Raw genomic sequence first — 21,628 nt, forward strand, 5'->3', positions numbered from 1 at the left:
AGTTGATATTGTCAGTGTAGTCTCTTCCTGTAGTCACACCATCTTGGCAGCCAAATTATAATAAGAAACCAACTAATTAGCTCTAGTAGTCACCATCATAGGACTAAAAGTCCAAATGATCATTGTCCAAATGATTGTTACATTTATTGCATCAAGTAATACCAATATGAGAAATCAGATCATATTAAAAATACGTTTTGTAAGTCATACTTTCTTCAAATGAATTAATACAACCACCAAATTGATTAGTATGCTGATCTTAAAATTTCAGTGATATTTCCCCCCCATTTCCAAGTTTTAGGAGATATTTCAGTTTGTTTTGAAAATGAATCTTCATCTCTAAAGTAATAAAAGTAAAAAGATTTGGGTACCACTACTTCAGTAGGCATTCACAGCCCTAAAACTCCATAATATTTTTCTAAGCTTCACTACAAATGGATCTTTGTAACCCCTAATCCATCTTGTTAGCCTCTGTGATCTTCGCAAAGAGCAGGGAAACAGATGTGACCAAGCAAATTTTTACAAACTTTACTTTTGAGATAATGTCAACATATGTTGGCTGCATTGATAAAGGAGAGAGAGATCTCTGAGATGCCACTGTCCCAGACATGACATTGTCATCAGAAAGATGAATATTGAGAATAAGGATTCTCTAGTATTTAATCAGCTTTGTAGAGAAATTGTTTTGTATGTGACTGGTACAAAAAATTCAAGATTGTATAGTGTTGAAAATTCTGGAAACATGCTCAGTTTGTCCTTTTCAATTTCAGAGAAGTCATGTGTGTATTCAGTTAGCAATATATTAGAAAGTATTCATCATTTATTTTGGAGGGAGGTAAAAAGAAACCACCTGTAAATTCTATTTTCTGTTGAAAAACAGAAATGCTTAATGATGCTAGTAGACGAAGACTAGTAGGTCCTCCAGTGTGTGGAATCACAGAGTATCAGAATTTCGAAGGACTCTGGATATCTCTAGTTCAAGACTTACTGTAGACTTCTCATTAATTCAGGCTTCTTAAATATTTTAAGTGGTGGAACTCACTACCTCTTAGGGCAAATTTCTAATTTTGGTAAATCTTACTAATAAATTCTTTGTTAGATTGAATTGAATTGTGCTTTTTGCCATCATGATACCTGATCATAACTGTTAGACTGATCACATTTTTTTCCTGTAGACAAAGTTTAATCTTTAAATGTTTTCCCCAAGGATTGTAATTAATGACAGTTTTTATTTTTTATTTAGCTTGTAACACTTCAAGAAGCAAAACTGCTGCTAAACGAAGATGATTACCTTATTAAAGCTGTATATGACTACTGGGTGAGAAAACGTAAAAACTGCAGGGGACCATCCCTCATTCCTCAGATAAAACAAGAGAAAAGAGATGGCTCTACCAACAATGACCCTTATGTTGCCTTTCGGAGGAGAACAGAAAAAATGCAAACTCGAAAGGTAATATGCAAATTAGGTTTAACTGAATGTACCTAGATAGTATTTAAGACCAATATTTTTTTTTCTGCCTATAGCTTGAGTAATTTTGAGTAATTTGGACATAAAGTGACGCTAATGACATTGTTGAACTTTATATTAGAAAGCCTGCTCTTCAGTAACCTCTATCCTCCAGTTGTTTGCAATGTTTGTTTAATGTTTATTTAATACCAATGAGCTTTATAAATCTATTGATTACATCATTTTAGGGTTGCAGTTGAAGTGATATGAGGAAATTCATGTTATGAGGAAACAGGAGTTTTGAGTTCTTCAGTAAGCTGTACATTCTATACGTATCTTCTATTTGGAAGCTTAAGAGTTCCTTTGAAACCATATTCTAAATCATGAATGTAAAAAAGGACTTTACTCCCTCTAACTACTGTGGGGTCATGGGAAGTTGGTAAAGGTTCATTTTCAAGCCTGTTCTGCTAACAGTCACAAGTAAGACAGTAAGACGGCAAAATCTTTTTCCCCTTTTCTGAACTGTCAGTTGTGTCAGATTTCAAATTGACAAACTTGTCCTCACCTAGCTTTCACAAGCAAGATGAGCCAGAATTCTAAGAGAAACTGGGTCTCATGCTGTGAAATGATACGGTAAAGAAGAAAACGTTATTTTAGAGGGGGTAGTCACTGTCTTCCACTTCTCATAATTAATAATAAACACCAGACGCAGTAACACATTCTGTAACATTGTAGAATATTAGGAACATGCAAACGTAAAAAACGGAAGGAATTGTAATTGGAGGTCCAGCGTTTTCTCTGGATTCCTGTTTCTCCAAACATGGAGTGCTTGTCCTTGTCAGCTGTTAATATAACAGCTGTGAAGCATAACAGCTGCCAGGGATAGTATATTTAGGGGAAACTCTTCTGCTTAACAACTAGTTTTTATAACTATTTCTTGGATTTCCCAAATGTAGAGGACCTTCCCTAACCCAGACTGAGTTTTCAATTTGGTGTTTTGGTTTTTGGCTACGGAGATATTAGATATTTCATGAAGATTAATGCCTTGTTTAGAAAAGACTATATGAGATAAGTTTGTAAATACAGTAAGGTTTTATAAATTTAGATATGAGGAAGGAGAGGTTTATCTGAATTATTGAAAAATCTGAATTTCCAATTTTTAAGAGAAATATAATTGGTTCAGATGTATTGCAAAACAGCAATATATTTTGAAGGAAAAGTACTGTTGGGTTTCTTTTAATGGATAAGCATGAATACTTAAGATAGCAGTATTATTGACATAAAAAAACAATATTCCTAATACTTAAATGTGTTTTATTCTTACATAAGTTAAATCACTGTTTTCTAACCAGCACATTTTGCGAATTGCTAGAAACAAGTTCCTGTGTTTAGGCATTTCTCCATTGTATAATAACTAGGCCAGCATTTTCCTGACGCTGTGATTCCTAACCTTCCTCTTATCTGTTATTTTCTTATTCATCTCTAGCATGGTACATTTTCTTTTTCAATGGTCTTTTTATTTCTCTGTCTTTAGTTGTGGGACCAGAGACTATTCCCCTTCACATATACTATTGTTTCTTGGAAATGTCTGAGTTTTAAAATGAGAAAATTGGGAAAGCAGTCGAGAATGAGTACCCTAGGTGTTCAAGAGGTGGTTGGGCACTGGGATATGCAAAAAATGAATACTAGTTCACAGAGGTTCTCTGCTTCCTTTCCTATTCCCACAAACTTAAAAACATTCCAGAGGGGGTAGCTATATAAATAGCTGCTGCAAAGGCTAGAGTAAAGGACTTCTGAAATATTTTCTTAGAAGTCTAGAACTTAATTTTAATCATTAAACTAATGTTTAGTTTGTGAGTGCTTAAGTGCTTTAGGACATTCTTAAGTGAGATGGTGTTAAGGTGCCGGCGTGTCTGAATGCACTGACTGGGAAGGCTTGAATCAGCGTATACATTTATGTGTTTAACCCACAGGTAAAACTGTTAACATGTGTGCCTTCGTTCTCTCCTCCTGTGTGGCCCAGGTGAAGCAAGATAGGCAGGAGAACAAACTTCCAGGGTGGTGCTTCTCAGTCTGGCTGCACATAACAATCACTTGTGAATTAGCCTTGGTTTACAAAGATCTATAGTTAACTATAAATTACAGCAGTTTGAGAACTGCTTCCCTAGAGATTTGGCAGTTGATCAAAACTGTAATATTTAACTGGAATAGGAAGACAGGAATTTGCTCTAAACAGAGTTGGTTGTGGAGAAGGGTAAAGGGAATGAGTAAATTTGAATATAGGAAGTAGACAATCTTAAAAGCACAGAAAAGATGTCACTATGAACTTACAGATTTTAATATTGCTGCAGCTAGAAATAGATATAAATCTGTGCGATGTACATAAATGTATTATAGGCTTATTTCCTAGCTCTGTTCACTTAGAGCGTCTAGAAGCAATTAGTGGACTATAGCCCACGAGGCTCCTCTGTCCGTGGGGTTTTCCAGGCAAGGGTACTGGAGTGGTTTGCCATTTCCTTCTCCATCAACCTAGTACCTTACATAAAGCTAAAATCATGACTGCCTGAGTTGGTCAGGTTATAAACCACAGTTCCTCCTCCCCCACTGCTGGCCCACCACCATTTAGCCTTCTTGTGAAGACAATGTAAGAAATGGTCTTCAAGCCAAGAGACAGAAATGTAACTGTTCTAAAACCGTGAGGAAACCTCAAGATCTGGTTTTGACAGAGATGAATAGTGAACGAGGCCCAGATTACATAAGACTCCAAAAATTCACGAAGAAGTTATCTGAAAGGGAAGAAGCTATGTAGCTGGTATTTTGTTGTTGTTTAGTCGCTAAGTTGTGTCTGACTCTTTGTGATCCATGGACTGGAGCCCACCAGACTCCTCCGGGATTTCCCATATAGAAGCAACTAGAGTAGCATGTAAAAATACTGTTTTCCTTTAAGGAAACCAGGGCTCCTTAAAAAAAAAAATGGTTGATTTCAGGTCTGGTACTAGGAAAGCATACAGGTAAATTTGGAACATTCTGCTTTGCCAGAATATAAAAATGTGATGAAAGAATGTTGGAGCTGTGTCAGAAAGCCTCAGGAGCCAGCTTAAATTAGAGTGACTCTGCTGATCACATCTGGGGAAGTTTGTATGTCACAATAAGGAGAGTAATGGATTATAACTCATAAAGTAACCCATGCATCCATACTGATATAAATGTATGGATGGATGATAGATAAAAGAGAATGCTTTTCTTTACCATAGATTTCCAACTTACAAATGTCAGTGAAATGATGGTGTTCATTTGGCAACTACCATTGTCTCTGGCAAAAGTTAGAATTAACGGATGATAAACTGATGGGGGAAATTTGATTATATAAAGTCCCATAGTGTACTTTTTAATTAAAAAAAGAAAAGAAAAATAGTAATTTGACTAGAGAAGCCTGGCAAGCACCATCTTAATCGAGTGATCAAAGTTAACATCAGCAGTAATCCAACAAATAGGTATCATTTAGCTCCTGGTATCATGAGCAAGGGACACAGTTTCACTTCTGTAATGGTCATACCAAAAGTTCACAACCCCAATTTAAATGTGGAAAAACATCAAAGAAACCCAAATTAACGAACATTCTACAAAAAATAAATGGCTTCTACACTTCAAAACTGTCAAGGTCATGATCACGATAGAAAGTCAGAGTAAGTATTCCAACTTATAGAAGATTAAAGAGACATGGACCATAAAGAAAGCTGAGCGTCAAAGAATTGATGCTTTTTAACTGTGGTGTTGGAGAAGACTCTTGAGAGACTCTTGGCTAGCAAGGAGGTCAAACCAGTCAATCCTAAAGGAATTCAACCCTGAATATTCATTGAAAGGACTGATGATGAAACTGAAGCTCCAGTACTTTGGCCATCTGTTTTGAAGAGCCAACTCATTAGAAAAGACCCTAACTCTGGGAGAGATTGAAGGCAGGATAAGAAGGAGGTGACAGAGATGAGATAGTTAGATGGCATCACTGACTCAATGGACATGAGTTTGAGCAAACTCTATGAGATAGTGAAGGACAGGGGAACCTGGTGTGCTACAGTCCATGGAGTCGCAGTCGGACACAACTGAGCAACTGCACAACAGCCAAAGAGACATGACAGCTAAATTCAATTTTAATCCTGAATCAGATCCTAGACTGGGAAAGAATTTTTTATTAATAATAAATTTTAATAATAAAAATTATTATTTCCCACCAATGACCTTTATAGCAACATTATATAAATATAGGAAATCTATATACTAACTGTTGTATTTCTGGTTGTGAAGGACATTAGTGGGTCAATTGGTGAAATATGAGGAGAGTCTATAAATTAGATAATAGTTTTTATATCAGTTAATTTCCTGATTTTGATAATGTTACTGAGATTGTTTAAGAGACTGTCATTATTCTTAGAAAATATACATTAAAGTTTTTAGGGGATGAAGGCATTATATCTTCAACTTGAAAAATATTTAAAAATACTGTTGCTAATAAGTTATGTATGTATGTGTTTATATACATACATGTATGTGTGTCATAGTCCATTTGTGCTGTTGTAACAAAAATACATAGACTGGGTGGCTTAAACAATGAATATTTATTTCTCAGTTCTGGAAGTTGGGAAGTCCAAGATCCAGGTATTATCAGACTCGGTGTCTATTGAGGGCCCGCTTCTTGTTTCACGGATGGTCCTTTTGCTGTGTCCTCACATGGCAGAAGGGGCAAGAGAGTTCTCTGGGGTCTCTTTTATAAGGGCACTGATCCATTCATGAGGACTCACAAAGCCCTCACCTCCAAATAAAAATCACATTGGATGGTTAGGATTTCAACATATGAATTTTCAGGAGATGCAAATGTTCAGTCTGTAACAATGTGTATATACATCATAGAGATATATAAAGCAAATATAACATATTAACCTTTGGGGAATCTGGATGAAGATAATATGGGAATTTTTTATACTATTTTTGTAGCTTTTTTGTAAATCTGAAATTATTTCACAATAAAAGGTAAAAGTAGAAGAAAGGGCAGGAGTGGGGTAAAGAAAACTTAGGGAAGCTACTTATTTGGGCCTCGAGAGAGCAGGAGATGAATGAGTAAGAAGGGGCAGAAGTGCAGAGTCCAAGCGGAACATGGAGTGAGGAGGAGGACAGCTGGAAAAGGTGCTGGTGCACTTTTTCTTCAGCTGCTGTTATTTATCTTTGGGACTTACATTTCTTTCATTCTTAGACTTTAAGCCTTTTGAGGATAGAAGACATGTGTAATACTTTTTACAGAGAGCAATACTAAAGTATTCAAGTATTTTGTACTTTAATATTTGCTCTTGGTTATGTTCATTTTTTTTCAATCCTAAGGTGCAGCTGCTGCCTGGTTACAAAATATTTTGCTTAAAACTGTGCTTTAGATTTTTGTCTTTTGTCACATATATTACTGAAGGGGGAAAGTGATGTATTTCCTTTGGATAAGATTAAAGAGGATTTATTATTAGTAACATAGTATTTTTTAATATTCAGTATGCACTGCCTTAATGAGATTTAGTGTAAGTAATGTTTTATAGGTAATGATTAATTTTTAAATACAAGAAACTACACAAAAGAAAACAGTAAAACTTTGTATCTTCTTCAAGTTTTATTTTATCTTTTATAATCCTCCGATACGAAACTTGGCTTTCTTTGGGTTCAGATTTCTAATGTCACATTGCTTTATTAAGTCAAGTATGGAAAGCTTGCTTAAATACAGTCTGAACATATAGAATGAGGAGTGGCAGTGGTCTATTTTTAAACAGATAGTTCCACACCTAATAGAAAGTAAGAATTCTGTGGCTATTTGATTGAACAAAATATTTTTATTAACAGTAACTTTTAGATGCAGATGATGCGGGTAATTATAACTGAGCCTTCTCTAGTTATTAGTTAGAACTTTTACCTGTGAGTTAGTTCAAGTTACTTTTGACACTTCAAAGTAAGAATTTATAATGAAATTCAGACCTTTACTAGTAGATCTCTTTTTCTACTCTGCAATGAGGTTATACTATATTCAGCATGGTAATTCCATTCCTTGAGATCCTTTATATTCTGTAATCTATTTTATATCTGAGTTTGTTTTTTTTTTTAAACTTTACAATATTGTATTGGTTCTGCCATATATCGAAATGAATCCGCCACAGGCATATACGTGTTCCCCATCCTGAACCCTCCTCCCTTCTCCCTCCCCATACTATATCTGAGTTTTTAAAGTGAAGCTTTGCTTTTCATTGTGAATCTTTACACTGTAGTGTATTGAACTGTCCAGCCATGATTAGAAGGCTGAAAGGATAGCAACTCAGTTTGGCTATTTTTAGATAACCTTGATTTGACAGAACTGTTTCTCTCTGTCATTGAAAAAGACCTTATAACAATAAGAAAAGATCACATTTTTTGATATAGTAGTTTTTGTTTCAGGCAGACTTTAAAAATTTTATGTTGGAATTATCCCGTCTGTGTCATTCCATCTTTTCAACAGCTGGCAACTTTTTTTTCTGAATATTTATTGAGATATTTGCTTTTTTTTGTTTTTAGTTAAATAGCTTGTCTTAATGTAATTGCTGTTTAGATGTGTGTGTGTGTGTGTGTGTGTGTGTGTGTTTAACATTTTGCTTTTATAGAATGAATTTAGGTCTGATAAGATTTTGATGAATGAGGCTGGAAATCTGGACAGTTGGATTTATTCTTTTAAACTTATTATTTTAAATAGAATCGAAAGAATGATGAAGCCTCTTATGAAAAGATGTTGAAACTGAGACGAGAATTTAGTAGAGCCATAACAATTTTGGAAATGATTAAGAGAAGAGAGAAAACAAAACGAGAATTATTGCACTTAACCTTAGAAGTTGTGGAAAAAAGGTAACATTGCTATTCTTACATACCAGTAATGCTTCAGTCAAATGAAAGGCAAAATGTAACCAAATTTCAGCTTTATAACTATTGAAATTGATTATCTAACAATATCTACATTTTTTGAAAATTGTGATTGCTAGTTTTTGCTTTTTGTTTTTAAACCATTAAGTTGCCAGTTTGGGTTGCAAATTTGGGAGATATTTTTGTGAATAGTATAGAGCCTCTGTTACACTTAATTTCTTGTTGTTGCAGAATTATTTAACTGTATTTAGAAAAGAACTTGGAGATCGTATTAAAGTTTCTATTAAACACAATTTGAGAGAAATAAATGTTTAATTGATTTTTTTTTTTTTTTGATTAGTTAGGAAATACTTGTTTCGGTGCATTTTGAAAAGGTATTCACCAATGTAATAATCCTTTTCCTGAAAATATGAAATGTATGAAGAGTCCATCTTCTGTGTATCTTAGAGATTAGGAGAGTTTTGTTTTTACTAAATCCCAAATATGAGCTTCTTTATTCCCATGCGTTTTCTCTCTTAAGAATAATCCGATTAATTGTTGGCTCTGTCTGATTAGTTGTGTTCCAAGTAAATGATGTATCATTGGTTTTTTATTTCTTTTTTATTTTTGAACTGTAACATTTTCTTATATATTATTTCCTTTTCAAGATATCATTTAGGAGACTATGGTGGTGAAATCCTTAATGAAGTGAAGATCAATAGATCAGAAAAAGAATTATATACCACTCCAGCAACTCTTCATAATGGAAATCATCACAAAGTCCAAGAATGTAAAACTAAGGTGAGTATCTTCTGGGGAGAAGCATGTATGATAATATTGACTGGACATTTGGTTTCTGAAATTGTCTTATAATAGTTTGGTTAAGAAGGAAGATTACTAACATGTTTGAGTTCCTACTTTTTGCACTTTGCTAGGATTTTTTATATGCATGTTGATTAATCTTACAACATCCCTTTGAGGTAGATTTTTACCTCTGTGTGACTTTTAGATCATATAGTTATTAAGTGGCAGGTTTAAGATTTTGAGTCTAGGTCTAACACCAAAAACCATGTGTTTTCAACTGTGCTATCTTGTATCCCTACAGAATAATGGTAATTACAGCTTAGTTATTATCACTGCCTTAGCAAATCCTGCATTGTGATGGCAGGCATCAAAATTAAACCTTTCTTCATTGAGACTGTTCAAAGTTACTGTCCTCACTATTGCCATAACCAGCATTTATCAGTTGCTGTTTATCTTGACTTGAAAAAGTCCTATAACTTCTAGAACTCTATAGAGACTAGTAATTAGTTTCTTAGACTGAAGAGTTATATTTATTCATTATTCACTTGGTGTATAAACGCATTCAGTTGAGAAATGCAAAAATTAATAAAACCTTTGAAGAGCTTAGATTTTTACAAAGAAACAGGTTATTGGCTGAGTTTTTAGACAGTAGAGCTCTACTATGTAGCAGGATTTTTAAAATGGCTTAGGATGTTTGTGGAAAATTCATCTTTTAAAAATGTGCACAATCCTCATTTTTCATGGGTTCTTTCTTAAAGGTCAAGGAAGAATGGAGTAGGGAGACTCCTCCATTATTCAACTGTGTCAATTCAAACATCAAAGTTCTTTCTTATTAATCACAGGCATCTAGCCCACCTACCCTTTAAATCACACTTACTTTGCAATAAACTAGACAATAAATGTCATTTTGTACATTATTTTTTTAAATCTAGTTCTAAATCAATGCTTTTCCTAGGAATATTACTGATAGGCATAGAATATGAAAATCTCAACCCCAAATTAGTGCAGAATCAGCCATTGTTATATATTGATTCTTAATCTTAGATCACCTCTAAGATTAAACACCCACACTATTTAAATACTAATTTTAGAAATATGATTGCATTTCACATAGTTAACTATGTTTCCTTTGTCACACATCCTACTTTAAAATATAAGTAATTTCTGAGAAGTTGGGGATTTCTTTTTGATGTCATAGCCATGCCCATTGTATGAAAGCATTTATATCTCAATAACTCAGTGTTTCAGCAATGTTTTCATCATGTATAACATTTTTGACCCTAAAGTAGTTTTAACGAAAATCTGAGCTACTTGAAAAAATGTAAAACTTCCTAAATACTTTTACACTTTGTTAGCACTTGTAATTTGATGCTTAGAACAGTCATTTTCAAACTTTTTAAAGTAGATTCTTATTTATTAAAAGGAATGCTAGTATATTAAAACAGAAACAGCTGCTCTGTTGTGGATAGCTGGGTTCTAGACTCCACCCATCAGTTAAGTCTCTGCCAGACAGCCTCTTGCGTGCCACCAAAGAACTCTGGGGTACTTGAAGACAGTTTGATTCTTGTTCAGCTAAGGTGGTAATTAATTCTGAAAAGTGAAGGTTTTTCCCCTAATTAATAAGCTTTTCTGTCTCAGAAAAGTTATTCTACATGTAGGTATTTTTAAAAATTAGAAATAAACATAGAAATGAATTAATGAATTTATAATCTAATTCAAGTCATTTAAAAAATAAAAATAGTTAATTTTCATCATTAATCAGTAGACTTAAATAAAATTAAAATAGAATTTAAATATGTTTTAAATACTGGATTGCATAATAAAGAGTAATTTTTAAAAATCACTAATATCTTAGTTTAAAGTATTGATAACAATATAAAAAAGTAAATTTAAATGTCAGTTATTTTTCACTGTAATCTGTGAACACAAAGCACTTTTTAGCTTATCATCACATAATAGTTTCTGCATATTAAAACCAGAAAATAAAGTCACCTCCTGGGTAAAAATGTATGTTTTTTCAAAGAGCAGTATAGTTTTTTATGATTTCTAAAATGATTTTCATTTCTTCCTTTTGGGGGAAAAATCATCATGTAAACAGCACCCGCATCATTTGTCTTTGAAAGAAGAGGCTTCTGATGTGGTTCGTCAAAAGAAGAAGTACCCAAAGAAGCCTAAAGCAGAGGCTGTGCTAACATCTCAACAGCCCACTCCTGAGACCTTGCCTGTGATCAATAAGAGTGACCTTAAGCAATATGACTTTCACAGCTCAGAGGAAGATGAATTTCCACAGGTGCTTGTTTTAAAACTATTTTACAGACATTTTCTTCTAGTCTTTTATATTGCTCTATTTTAAAACATAATATATTAGAGTTTTGATTCTTGCTTTCTTCACTTAATGTTATAACATAAACGTTTTCCACATTATTTATGTAGTTACTGAAATGGTTTTTGCTTTGTTATTTTCTATCAGTTGAATATATTTTATTTCTTTTGTGTAGCATTTAGGTGGTTTTAAGCTCTCCCTTTTATAAAAATGAGCATCTCTACCTCATCCTTCCATATTTGAAATAGATGATTAGAAATGGAAATCCTGAGCTAAAGATTATAAATATTTTAAGACATTTAACACGTAATTATAAACATTCACCAATAATAATTTCCATATTCCATCAGCATTGTATTTTACAACTTTTAATGAAAATTGTGCTAATTTATTTAACAATAACTATTTGACTCCAAAGAAGATTTAGAATTGGTTCAAATTTTAACTTGTGAAAATAATTCTTTGGTTATATTATAGCAGTTTTATAGCAAATTTTAACAGTTTAAAAATCTCAATTTTTGTTTCGTATGTGGTCTTTTAAAACAAAACTTTTATTTTATATTCTAAAGGATTGATTTTAAAAAATACACTGTTTAGCACCTGGTGTAGCAGTGGCCTCCTTTTTTCTTTTTCATACAGTATAGGAAACCTAAAGAGAGTACTATAACGTGTTATTGTATTTCAACATTTTGACTGACTTGCTTAAAAAAATTTTTTTTAAATCAACATGACAGATAAATTTGGAAGCAAGACAGTTTATAAAACTCCTTGTTGTGGTAACTATTTAAAATCTAGAGTTTATGTAAAATTTGTCTTCTTTGGCTAGATTATATTAGTTTCACTTTTTTGTAGATGATTTAGTTTTTCTAGCCCAGATAATATTTCAGCATTCACACACATTGTAATAATGCACAAAATGTGTTTAGTATGCTCTTTAAAAGCACTTAAATGAAGTCATTTATTAAAAGTTGTCAGATGGTCTTGCTCAAGGTTATATGGCAGTCTGGATGGGAGGGCAGTTAAAAAAAATATTTAAAAAATAAGTAAAATTGACAGAGGATTATGTTGTTAGACTCAGGCAGGGCTTTGAATAGTCATGGGACATGAATTAGATGACATTTTGAAGGAATGAGGGCACAAATAGTAGGTCTTTTCCAGATAGAAAATGTAGGGAAGGGTCCAAGACAGAGAAAACAGCATATTAGAAGGAATTGCTAGCAGTAAATTTAAGTGAGGAGTGAAATGGTTAGATAAATACATATATAAAAGCCAATAAAGTTCTGCTATACATTCCCAGCCTTTTAAGAATGATGCTAAGGGATACTGTGTTTAGTAGAAACTTTTTCTATATTGCTAGAATCAGTCTATCCAGTCTGATTCTCTCCTTTGGTGTGGTCTCTTTGGGGACCAATTGGGAGAAAAAAAACCAATAGTGTAACTGTTTTGATACTGAAAATTGATAAATGTCTTTTTGAAATAACCAGTCCCTCCAAAATAAATAAATCCAATATGACAATCTCTTTAAAAAAAAAAAAAAAATTCTTACATTTATTCATATAGTCCCCTTCCCACATGAAATTACATTTTGAAACTACTAGGTTCCTCTGAATCCTTGTACTGGGTCCTTGACAACATTAATTTTTATAATGGTATCCCTGGTTGCTAAACAGTAAGTAAGCATGTACCTATAGTTGAACATTATTCAGTGAGGCAGCTATTTAGAATGTGGCTCTTACAAAGTCAGGATTTTATTGCTTAAAAGATAATTAAAATAATCATATGCTTCTTCTGTGTCCAATAAACAAGAATAAAGGAATAAGGAGCCTTAAAGAACTTAAAGAACCAGACTTCTCCAACTGATTTGCAAAAGAGCAGAGTACAAACCCAGTCTCTTCTCAGTCATGCTTCTGATTCTCCTAACATCAGCCCTGTCTTCTTAAATCTCAGACTAAATCCTGGAAACCCCTCCTTGGGTAATCCGGAGGAAGGGATGCAAAAAATTTCTGAGACTTTGTTTGTGACACTTTCTGTGTACATTGTAGAAGAGGTAGTTGCTTTATAAAGGAACCAAAGTGTAAAATTCACATTTGGGATTTCCTTTCAAGTTTCAGGTTTGAGTTTGGTTCCCTAGGAAGAAGAATCAGCCCCAGCTTACTGTTTCTGTGTCTCCCCCATAGGGTTGGTGGAGGTATATTGGAACCTCAAACAAATGCCTTTCTCCCCTGGATGATCCTGCTCAGTGGTAATTACCACAGTTTTGAAATAATGTGGAGAAAGCATTTTTCCTCTCAAAATAGGAAGAGAGGGATTTGTGAGGTTCAAAAGTTTGCAAGTAAATGTGGTTGAGCCAGCGTTGTCAGAAAAAGAGATGTACTCCAAAGTGAAATTGCGAGACAACTGAAACTTAAGTACCAAAACTTTTTTTTTTTTTTATTTTAACCATTATGGGTAGAAATTTATCTAAACCATATTATTTCCTGCCAAATCAGAGTATATTTGTATTTCACTTAATCTGTTTTCGATAACATAATGTTTGCTATAATGTACCAGTGCTGCCTTAGAGGTCCGCTCAGATTATGGAGGGGGATTTGTCCTAGTCTCACTTGGTCTTGTGCTTTTAATATGTGACAACTTTTTGAAAGTCTTTATTCTTTAGCTGTCCAATGGTGAGATTAGTACTTCTAAACCAGTCTGCTTACCTTTTAGCAAGTCCTCTTTCCTCTTTTGATTTTCAGCTTCTGATCTGTTAAATTTTAAAAATGATTTTAAAAACAAGTAGGGAAATAAGGGACTCCCCTTTCAGTGCAGTGTATGAACTTTTCAGCTTTGGGGGATGGGAGGTTATTCATAAGCTTTTTTTATCTTCCTAGTTTTAGGCTTTATTATAGAGAAATGAAGTTATTGTATAAAAGCATACCTACCTATAGATGAAGCATAATTATTATTACAAAGTATTTATGGCCACATACAATATTTATAAAATGTATAAATGGGGTATGTAAAAACCATACGAATTATTTTCAAGCTTAAAGCGTTTATGTGTTCAGAAACAGTTAAGCAATACCATGTAAACTGCAAGAACTTACCCATTAAAAATGATTATTAACCGTACAAAACTTGTGCTAATCTTTAAATATTTTGGGGAATTCACTACCTACTGTATGTAATGTGGAGTGATTCACTGTTTGTGATCAGATTCTGATTTTAGACCATTACAAAGACTGTTGACTTTTGGTAACTCCTAAATGGAACACTTCATGCTTCTTTCCTAGGTACCGTCCCCAGCATCAGAACCCGAAGAAGAAAATGATCCTGATGGTCCCTGTGCTTTCAGGAGGCGGGCAGGATGCCAGTATTATGCTGTAAGAACTATATTTTTTGTGGTGTTTTGGGAACTGGAATTAACAGATAACTCATGTCAAGATGACTTCAGTTCAATTCAGTTGCTAAGTCATGTCCAATTCCTTGCGACTCCCAGGGACTGCAGCACACAGTCCATCACCAGTTCCCGGAGATTACTCAAACTCCTGTCCATCGAGTCACTGATGCCATCGAACCATCTCATTCTCTGTCGTCCCCTTCTCCTCCCGCCTTCAGTCTTTCCCAGCATCAGGGTCTTTTCAGATGAGTCACTCCTTCACATCAGGTGGCCAAGTATTGGAGTTTCAGCTTCATCATCAGACCTTCCAGTGAATATTAAGGACTGATTTCCGTTAGCATGGACTGGTTGGATCTCCCTGCAGTCCAAGGGACTCTCAAGAATCTTCTCCACACCACAGTTCAAAAGTATCAATGCTTTGGTGCTCAGCTTTCTTTATAGTCCAACTCTCACATCTATACGTGACTACTGGAAAACCTATAGCTTTGACTAGATGGACCTTTGTTGGCAAAGTAATGTCTCTGCTTTGTAATATGCTATCTAAGTTGGTCATAACTTTTGTTCCAAGGAGCAAGTGTCTTTTAATTTCATGGCTGCAGTCACCATCTGCAGTGATTTTGGAGCCCCCCAAAATAAAGCCTCTCACTTTTTCCATTGTTTCCCCTTCTATTTACCATGAAGTGATGGGACCGGATGCCATGATCTTAGTTTTCTGAAAGTTGAGTTTTAAGCCAACTTCTTCACTCTCCTCTTTCACTTTCATCAAGAGACTCTTTAGTTCTTCTTCCACTTTCCTCCATAAGAGTGGTGTCATCTGCATATCTGAGGTTATTGATATTTCTCCCAGCAATCTTAATTCCAGCTTGTTCTTCATCCAGCCCAGAGTTTCTCACGATGTACTCTGCATATAGGTTAAATAAGCAGGGTGACAATATACAGCCTTGACATACTGCTTTCCCAATGTGGAACCAGTCTGTTGTTCCATGTCCTGTTTTAACTGTTGTTTCTTGACCTGCATACAGATTTCTCAGGAGGAAGGTCAGATAGCCTGGTATTCCCATCTCTTTTAAGAATTTTCCACAGTTTGTTGTGTTCCACACAGTCAAAGGTTTTGGCTTAGTCAATAAAGCAAAAGTAGATGTTTTTCTGGAACTTACTTGCTTTTTTTGATGACCCAATGGATGTTGGCAATTTTTTCTCTGGTTCCTCTGCCTTTTCTAAATCCAGGTTGATCATCTGGATGTTCACGATTCATGTACTGTTGAAGCCTGGCTTGGAGAATTTTGATCATTACTTTGCTAGCATGTGAAATAAGTGCAATTGTGCTGGAGTTTGAACATTCTTTGGCATTGCCTTTTTTTAAGGATTGGAATGAAAACTCACCTTTTCCAGTCCTGTGGTCACTGCTGAATTTTCCAAATTTGCTGGCATATTGAGTGCAGCACTTTCACAGCATCATCTTTTAGGATTTGAAATAGCTCAGCTGGAATTTCATCACCTCCACTAGCTTTGTTTGTAGTGATGCTTCCTAAGGCCCACTTGACTTTGCATTCCAGGATGTCTGGCTCTAGGTGAGGGATCACACCATGGTGGTTATCTGAGTCATGAAGATCTTTTTTGTATAGTTCTTCTGTGTATTCTTGCCACCTCTTCTTAATATCTTCTGCTTGTGTCAGGTCCATACCATTTCTGTCCTTTATTGTGCTCATCTTTGCGTGAAATGTTCCCTTGGTATCTCTAACTTTCTTGAAGAGATCTCTAGTCTTTTCTGTTTTATTGTTTTCCTCTATTTCTTTTCATTGATCACTGAGGAAGTCTTTCTTATCTCTCCTTACTATTCTTGGAGCTCTGCATTCAGATGGGTATGTCTTTCCTTTTCTCCTTTGCCTTTAGCTTTCTTTTTTTCTCAGCTATTTGTAAGGCCTCCTCACACAACCATTTTGCCTGTCTGCATTTCTTTTTCTTAGGGGTGGTCTTGATCACTGCCTCCTGTACAGTGTCACGAACCTCTGTCTGTAGTTCTTCAGGCACTCTGTCTATCAGATCTAATCCTTTGAATCTATTTTCACTTCCACTGTATGATTGTAAGGGATTTGATTTATATCATACATGAATGGTCTAGTGGTTTTCCCTACTTTCTTCAATTTAAGTCTGAATTTTGCAATAAGGAGTTCATGATCTGAGCCACGGTCAGCTCCTGGTTATTACTTTGCCAACAAAGGTCCATCTAGTCAAAGCTATGGTTTTTCTAGTAGTCATGTATGGATGTGAGAGTTGGACTATAAAGAAAGCTGAGTGCTGAAGAAGTGATGCTTTTGAACTGTGGTGTTGGAGAAAACTCTTGAGATTCCCTTGCACTGCAAGGAGATCCAACCAGTACATGCTAAAGGAAATCAGTCTTGAATATTCACTGGAAGGACTGATGCTGAGGCTGAAATTCCAATATTTTAGCCACCTGATGTGAAGAATTGACTCATTGGAAAAGACCCTGATGCTGGGCAAGATTGAAGGTGGAAGAAGGGAAAGTCAGAGGACAAGCTGGTTGGATGGCATCACTGACTTGATGGAAATGAGTTTGAGCAGGCCCTGGGAGTTGGTGATGGACAGGGAAGCCTGGCGTGCTGCAGTCCATGGAGTTGCAAAGAGTCAGACACAACTGAGGACTGAACTGAACTGAACTGAGGAAATGGGAAGGCTAAGAAACGCACATTATGTCGTTAAAAATAGAGGAAGTATGAATTTCGTCTGTGCTTGCTTGCTTTTTTTCCCTCTATTTTTCAAATTATGAAAGTATGATAACACATTTACAGAAGACGTGGAAAATACAGAACAAAGTTGCATATAGTTCCACCATATATTACAATTATTTAAGTAGATAAATTAAGATTTTTAGTTGAATTTCAATATCAAACTCTTAAAAATTAATAGAATGAATTGACAGAAAAGTAGAAGCATATAGTAGACCTGAAAAGCACCATGCACCAATTCAACATAATTGAGATTTATACAGTTTTCACACAACTGTGGGATACAAATTCTATTCAGGTTTTCATTGACTACAAACTGGGTGACACTAGAACATACTCAGGTACCTAGAATAAGGTCATGCTTGCTTTCTTGAAGTGCAATTTTTGAAAATCCTATTGAAGTCTCTGTAATATATCTCAGTAGCAAGTTTATAAATTACTAAATTCATTATCTCTAGAGTCGCTAAGAGTTGGACACTACTGAGCAACTGAACAGCAACTCTTCTACATAAATGTTAAAAGCCACATTGTTCTTTAAAGATATATTTCTTTTAAAATATATCTTAAATATATTGATAGTCATAAAAATTTAAGTTATTTTGATGAGTGAACTTCTATATCAGTTTTATAGAATTTTACCTGGTTAACATTTAAATCCCGGTTTTAAATTTTTATATCTAAATTTTAATTGTTCTAATACTGTAGTTACTTTATCATGATTTAACTTTTCTTCATTTCAGAATTATTCTATGAGTTTCAGTTTTTCTTTCCATTTTGTGCAGCCGCGTTTGGACCAAACTAACCGTTCATTTGGAAATTCAGAATTGGCAGATTTGGATAAGTTAAGATACAGGCATTGTCTTACAACACTCACAGTCCCAAGACGATGTATAGGATTTGCAAGAAGGCGAATTGGCAGAGGTGGAAGGTAAACTGTTCGTTTTGACATGGTATTTGTTTACAAGATGGAAGGGATGGTATCAAGAAAATGTTATTAACTTCTTGTAGGTAATATTTGGCTTTATATTGCTTTTCAGGGTCATAATGGACCGGATAGCCACAGAACATGACCCAGTCCTGAAACAGATAGACCCTGAAATGCTGAATGGTTTTTCAAGCGCTTCCCAAAATATAGACTTTTCTTCTAATTTCTCTCGGACCAATGCTTCCAATAAACATTGTGAAAATAGACTGTCCCTTTCTGAAATATTAAGCAATATCAGATCATGTCGACTACAGTGTTTCCAGCCAAGGCTACTAAATTTACAGGACAGTGATAGTGAAGAATGTACCTCAAGAAAACCAGGGCAGACTGTGAACAATAGAAGAGTTTCTGCAGCATCTGTAGCTTTATTGAACACCAGCAAGAATGGCATATCAGGTAAGTTGCTACTTGTTAAAAGTATATCCTCTTCTCTTCTTAATTTTTCATTATCCACTAAATAGCCTTTCAGGATGAATTTTGAAGGTTTATTTTCATGATCCTACTGAGGAAAGGAATTTTAGCTTAACCTATGTTTTTTTTTTCCCCCTAGGAAACTAAACAATTGTAGGAAACTAAACAATTATTGTGGTTTGCATTTTAACCAAAAGTTCCAAACCAATACCTGTAAAACCACTCACTTTGACTGTGCGTGCCTGGTACAATGAGTGTGCAGGGAGAATGTGTAGAGAATTCTGTCTGGGCAGAGTGATTATTAGCTACTATCAGATCATCATAGCACAAAAGTGTTTTTGTTATAGAAAGCTTAACACACTAACCTGACAGGCTCCTCTGTCCATGGAATTCTCCAGGCAAGAATACTGGAGTGGGTTACCATTTCTTTCTCCGGGGGATCTTCCTGACCCAGGGATCAAACCCAGGTCTCTTGCATTGTAAGCAGATTCTTTACCATCTAAGCCACCAGGGAAGCCTCTTTTCCTTTCACTTTCACTTATTATATTAACTTTGCTTAAATTTAAGCATTTGCCCCTCAGAAATTCCATTAAAGCTTTCTTTCTGAAAAATGTAGTTTTGGTCTGATAATATACCTCTCTAATTGAGATCAAGAAGTATTTTTCATTTTAAGAGGCATTGTACTAAAATTAATATACCTCAGCATTGTAAATAATGTGTAACATCTAGAGACTCTAAGATGTAATTTTGATTTGTTTTCTTCTGTGCATAGTCTTCTCTTTATCACATATATATAAGTGTATAATTTGTGAGTGTCTTTATAATGTATAAATTGCAAAAAAATGCATGGTATACAAAGGCAAAGCTAGATGTGGCTTGACTTAAACTGTTGATATCCTTTCTTTCTGTAAAATGTATTTATTTCTAAATTATTTCCTGGACAGTGTATTTTAGTATATAAAATTGATATGTTATGCTTCTTCAAAGTGATTTTAAATCATTTTAGGTTGAAATTTTGTCTATGTAGTGTTTAGTCCTTTTTAATTACTGAGCTGTTTATTTTCAAACTTTACTTAGATGTTTGTCTATTTAAAGGTTGTTATGGAAAATTGGATTTGTTTGAATGATTGGAAGTTGGGATATCATTTCTCCAACTTAGTTGGTTAATTTTCTCCCAAACAAATTTAGGTAAGGAAAATGGTATCTGATTATACATAAAGTTCATGAGTGTGAAGTTTAATGACCTTTTGAAGCTGAAATGGATTAATACCTAATATGACTTTAGACAGCAGGATTCTTAGAAGTGTAAAAATAGTAGGAGCCAGACATCCTGGAATGTGAAGTCAAGTGGGCCTTTAGGAAGTATCACTAAGAACAAAGCTAGTGGCGGTGATGGAATTCCAGTTGAGCTATTTCAAATCCTGAAAGATGATGCTGTGAAAGTGCTTCACTCAATATGCCAGCAAATTTGGAAAACTCAGCAGTGGCCACAGGACTGGAAAAGGTCAGTTTTCATTCCATCCCAAAGAAAGGCAATGCCAAAGAATGCTCAAACTACCTCACAATTGCACTCATCTCACACGCTAATAAAGTAATGCTCAAAATTCTCCCAAGCCAGGCTTCAGCAATATGTGAACAGTGAACTTCAGATGTTCAAGCTGGTTTTAGAAAAGACAGAGGAACCAGAGATCAAATTGTCAACATCCGCTGGAGCCCATTCAGGAACATCATCGAAAAGGCAAGAGAGTTCCAGAAAAACATCTATTTCTGCTTTATTGACTAAGCCAAAGCCTTTGACTGTGTGGATCACAGTAAACTGGAAAATTCTGAAAGAGATGGGCATACCAGACCACCTGACCTGCCTCTTGAGAAATCTTTATGCAGGTCAGGAAGCAACAGTTAGAATTGGACATGGAACAACAGACTGGTTCCAAATAGGAAAAGGAGTACGTCCAGGCTGTATATTGTCACCCTGCTTATTCAACTTATATGCAGAGTACATCATGAGAAACGCTGGGCTGGAAGAAGCACAGCTGGAATCAGGATTGCTGGGAGAAATATCAATGAACTCAGATATGCAGATGACACCACCCTTATGGAAGGAAGCGAAGAAGAACTAAAGAGCCTCTTGATGAAAGTGAAAGAGGAGAGTGAAAAAGTTGGCTTACGGTTCAACATTCAGAAAACTAAGATCATGGCATCTGGTCCCATCACTTCATGGCAAATAGAAGGGGAAACAGTGGAAAAAGTGAGAGGCTTTATTTTGGGGGACTCCAAAATCACTGCAGATGGTGACTGCAGCCATGAAATTAAAAGATGCTTACTTCTTGGAAGGAAAGTTAGGACCAACCTAGACAACATATTAAAAAGCAGAGACATTACTTTGACAATGAAGGTCTGTCTAGTCAAGGCTATGGTTTTTCCAGTAGTCATGTATGGATGTGAGAGTTGGACTATAAAGAAAGCTGAGCACCGAAGAATTGATGCTTTTGAACTGTGGTGTTGGAGAAGACTCTTGAGAGTCCCTTGGACTGAAGGAGATCCAACCAGTCCATCCTAAAGGAGATCAGTCCTGGGTGTTCATTGGAAGGACTAATGTTGAAGCTGAAACTCCAGTACTTTGGCCACCTGATGCAAAGAA

At 35.1% G+C, this 21,628-nt stretch overlaps 1 protein-coding gene across 2 annotated transcripts in view; it reads left to right on the plus strand.

The window, feature by feature from the left end:
* Window positions 1-21,628, plus strand: part of EPC2 (enhancer of polycomb homolog 2 (Drosophila)) — a 129,278-nt gene that overhangs the window by 93,701 nt on the left and 13,949 nt on the right. The window contains exons 4-10 of one of the 2 annotated variants that reach the window (XM_010839955.1): window positions 1,244-1,450; window positions 8,196-8,344; window positions 9,007-9,139; window positions 11,241-11,432; window positions 14,738-14,827; window positions 18,332-18,519; window positions 18,629-18,972. In XM_010839955.1, the coding sequence (XP_010838257.1) occupies window positions 1,244-1,450; window positions 8,196-8,344; window positions 9,007-9,139; window positions 11,241-11,432; window positions 14,738-14,827; window positions 18,332-18,519; window positions 18,629-18,972 (1,303 nt within the window). The remainder of the gene's footprint in view (window positions 1-1,243; window positions 1,451-8,195; window positions 8,345-9,006; window positions 9,140-11,240; window positions 11,433-14,737; window positions 14,828-18,331; window positions 18,520-18,628; window positions 18,973-21,628) is intronic. The other variant, XM_010839956.1, reaches the window with a different exon arrangement.

The sequence above is a fragment of the Bison bison genome, unplaced genomic scaffold, assembly GCF_000754665.1.
Source record: "Bison bison bison isolate TAMUID 2011002044 unplaced genomic scaffold, Bison_UMD1.0 scf7180017864139, whole genome shotgun sequence".
Lineage (NCBI taxonomy): Eukaryota > Metazoa > Chordata > Mammalia > Artiodactyla > Bovidae > Bison > Bison bison.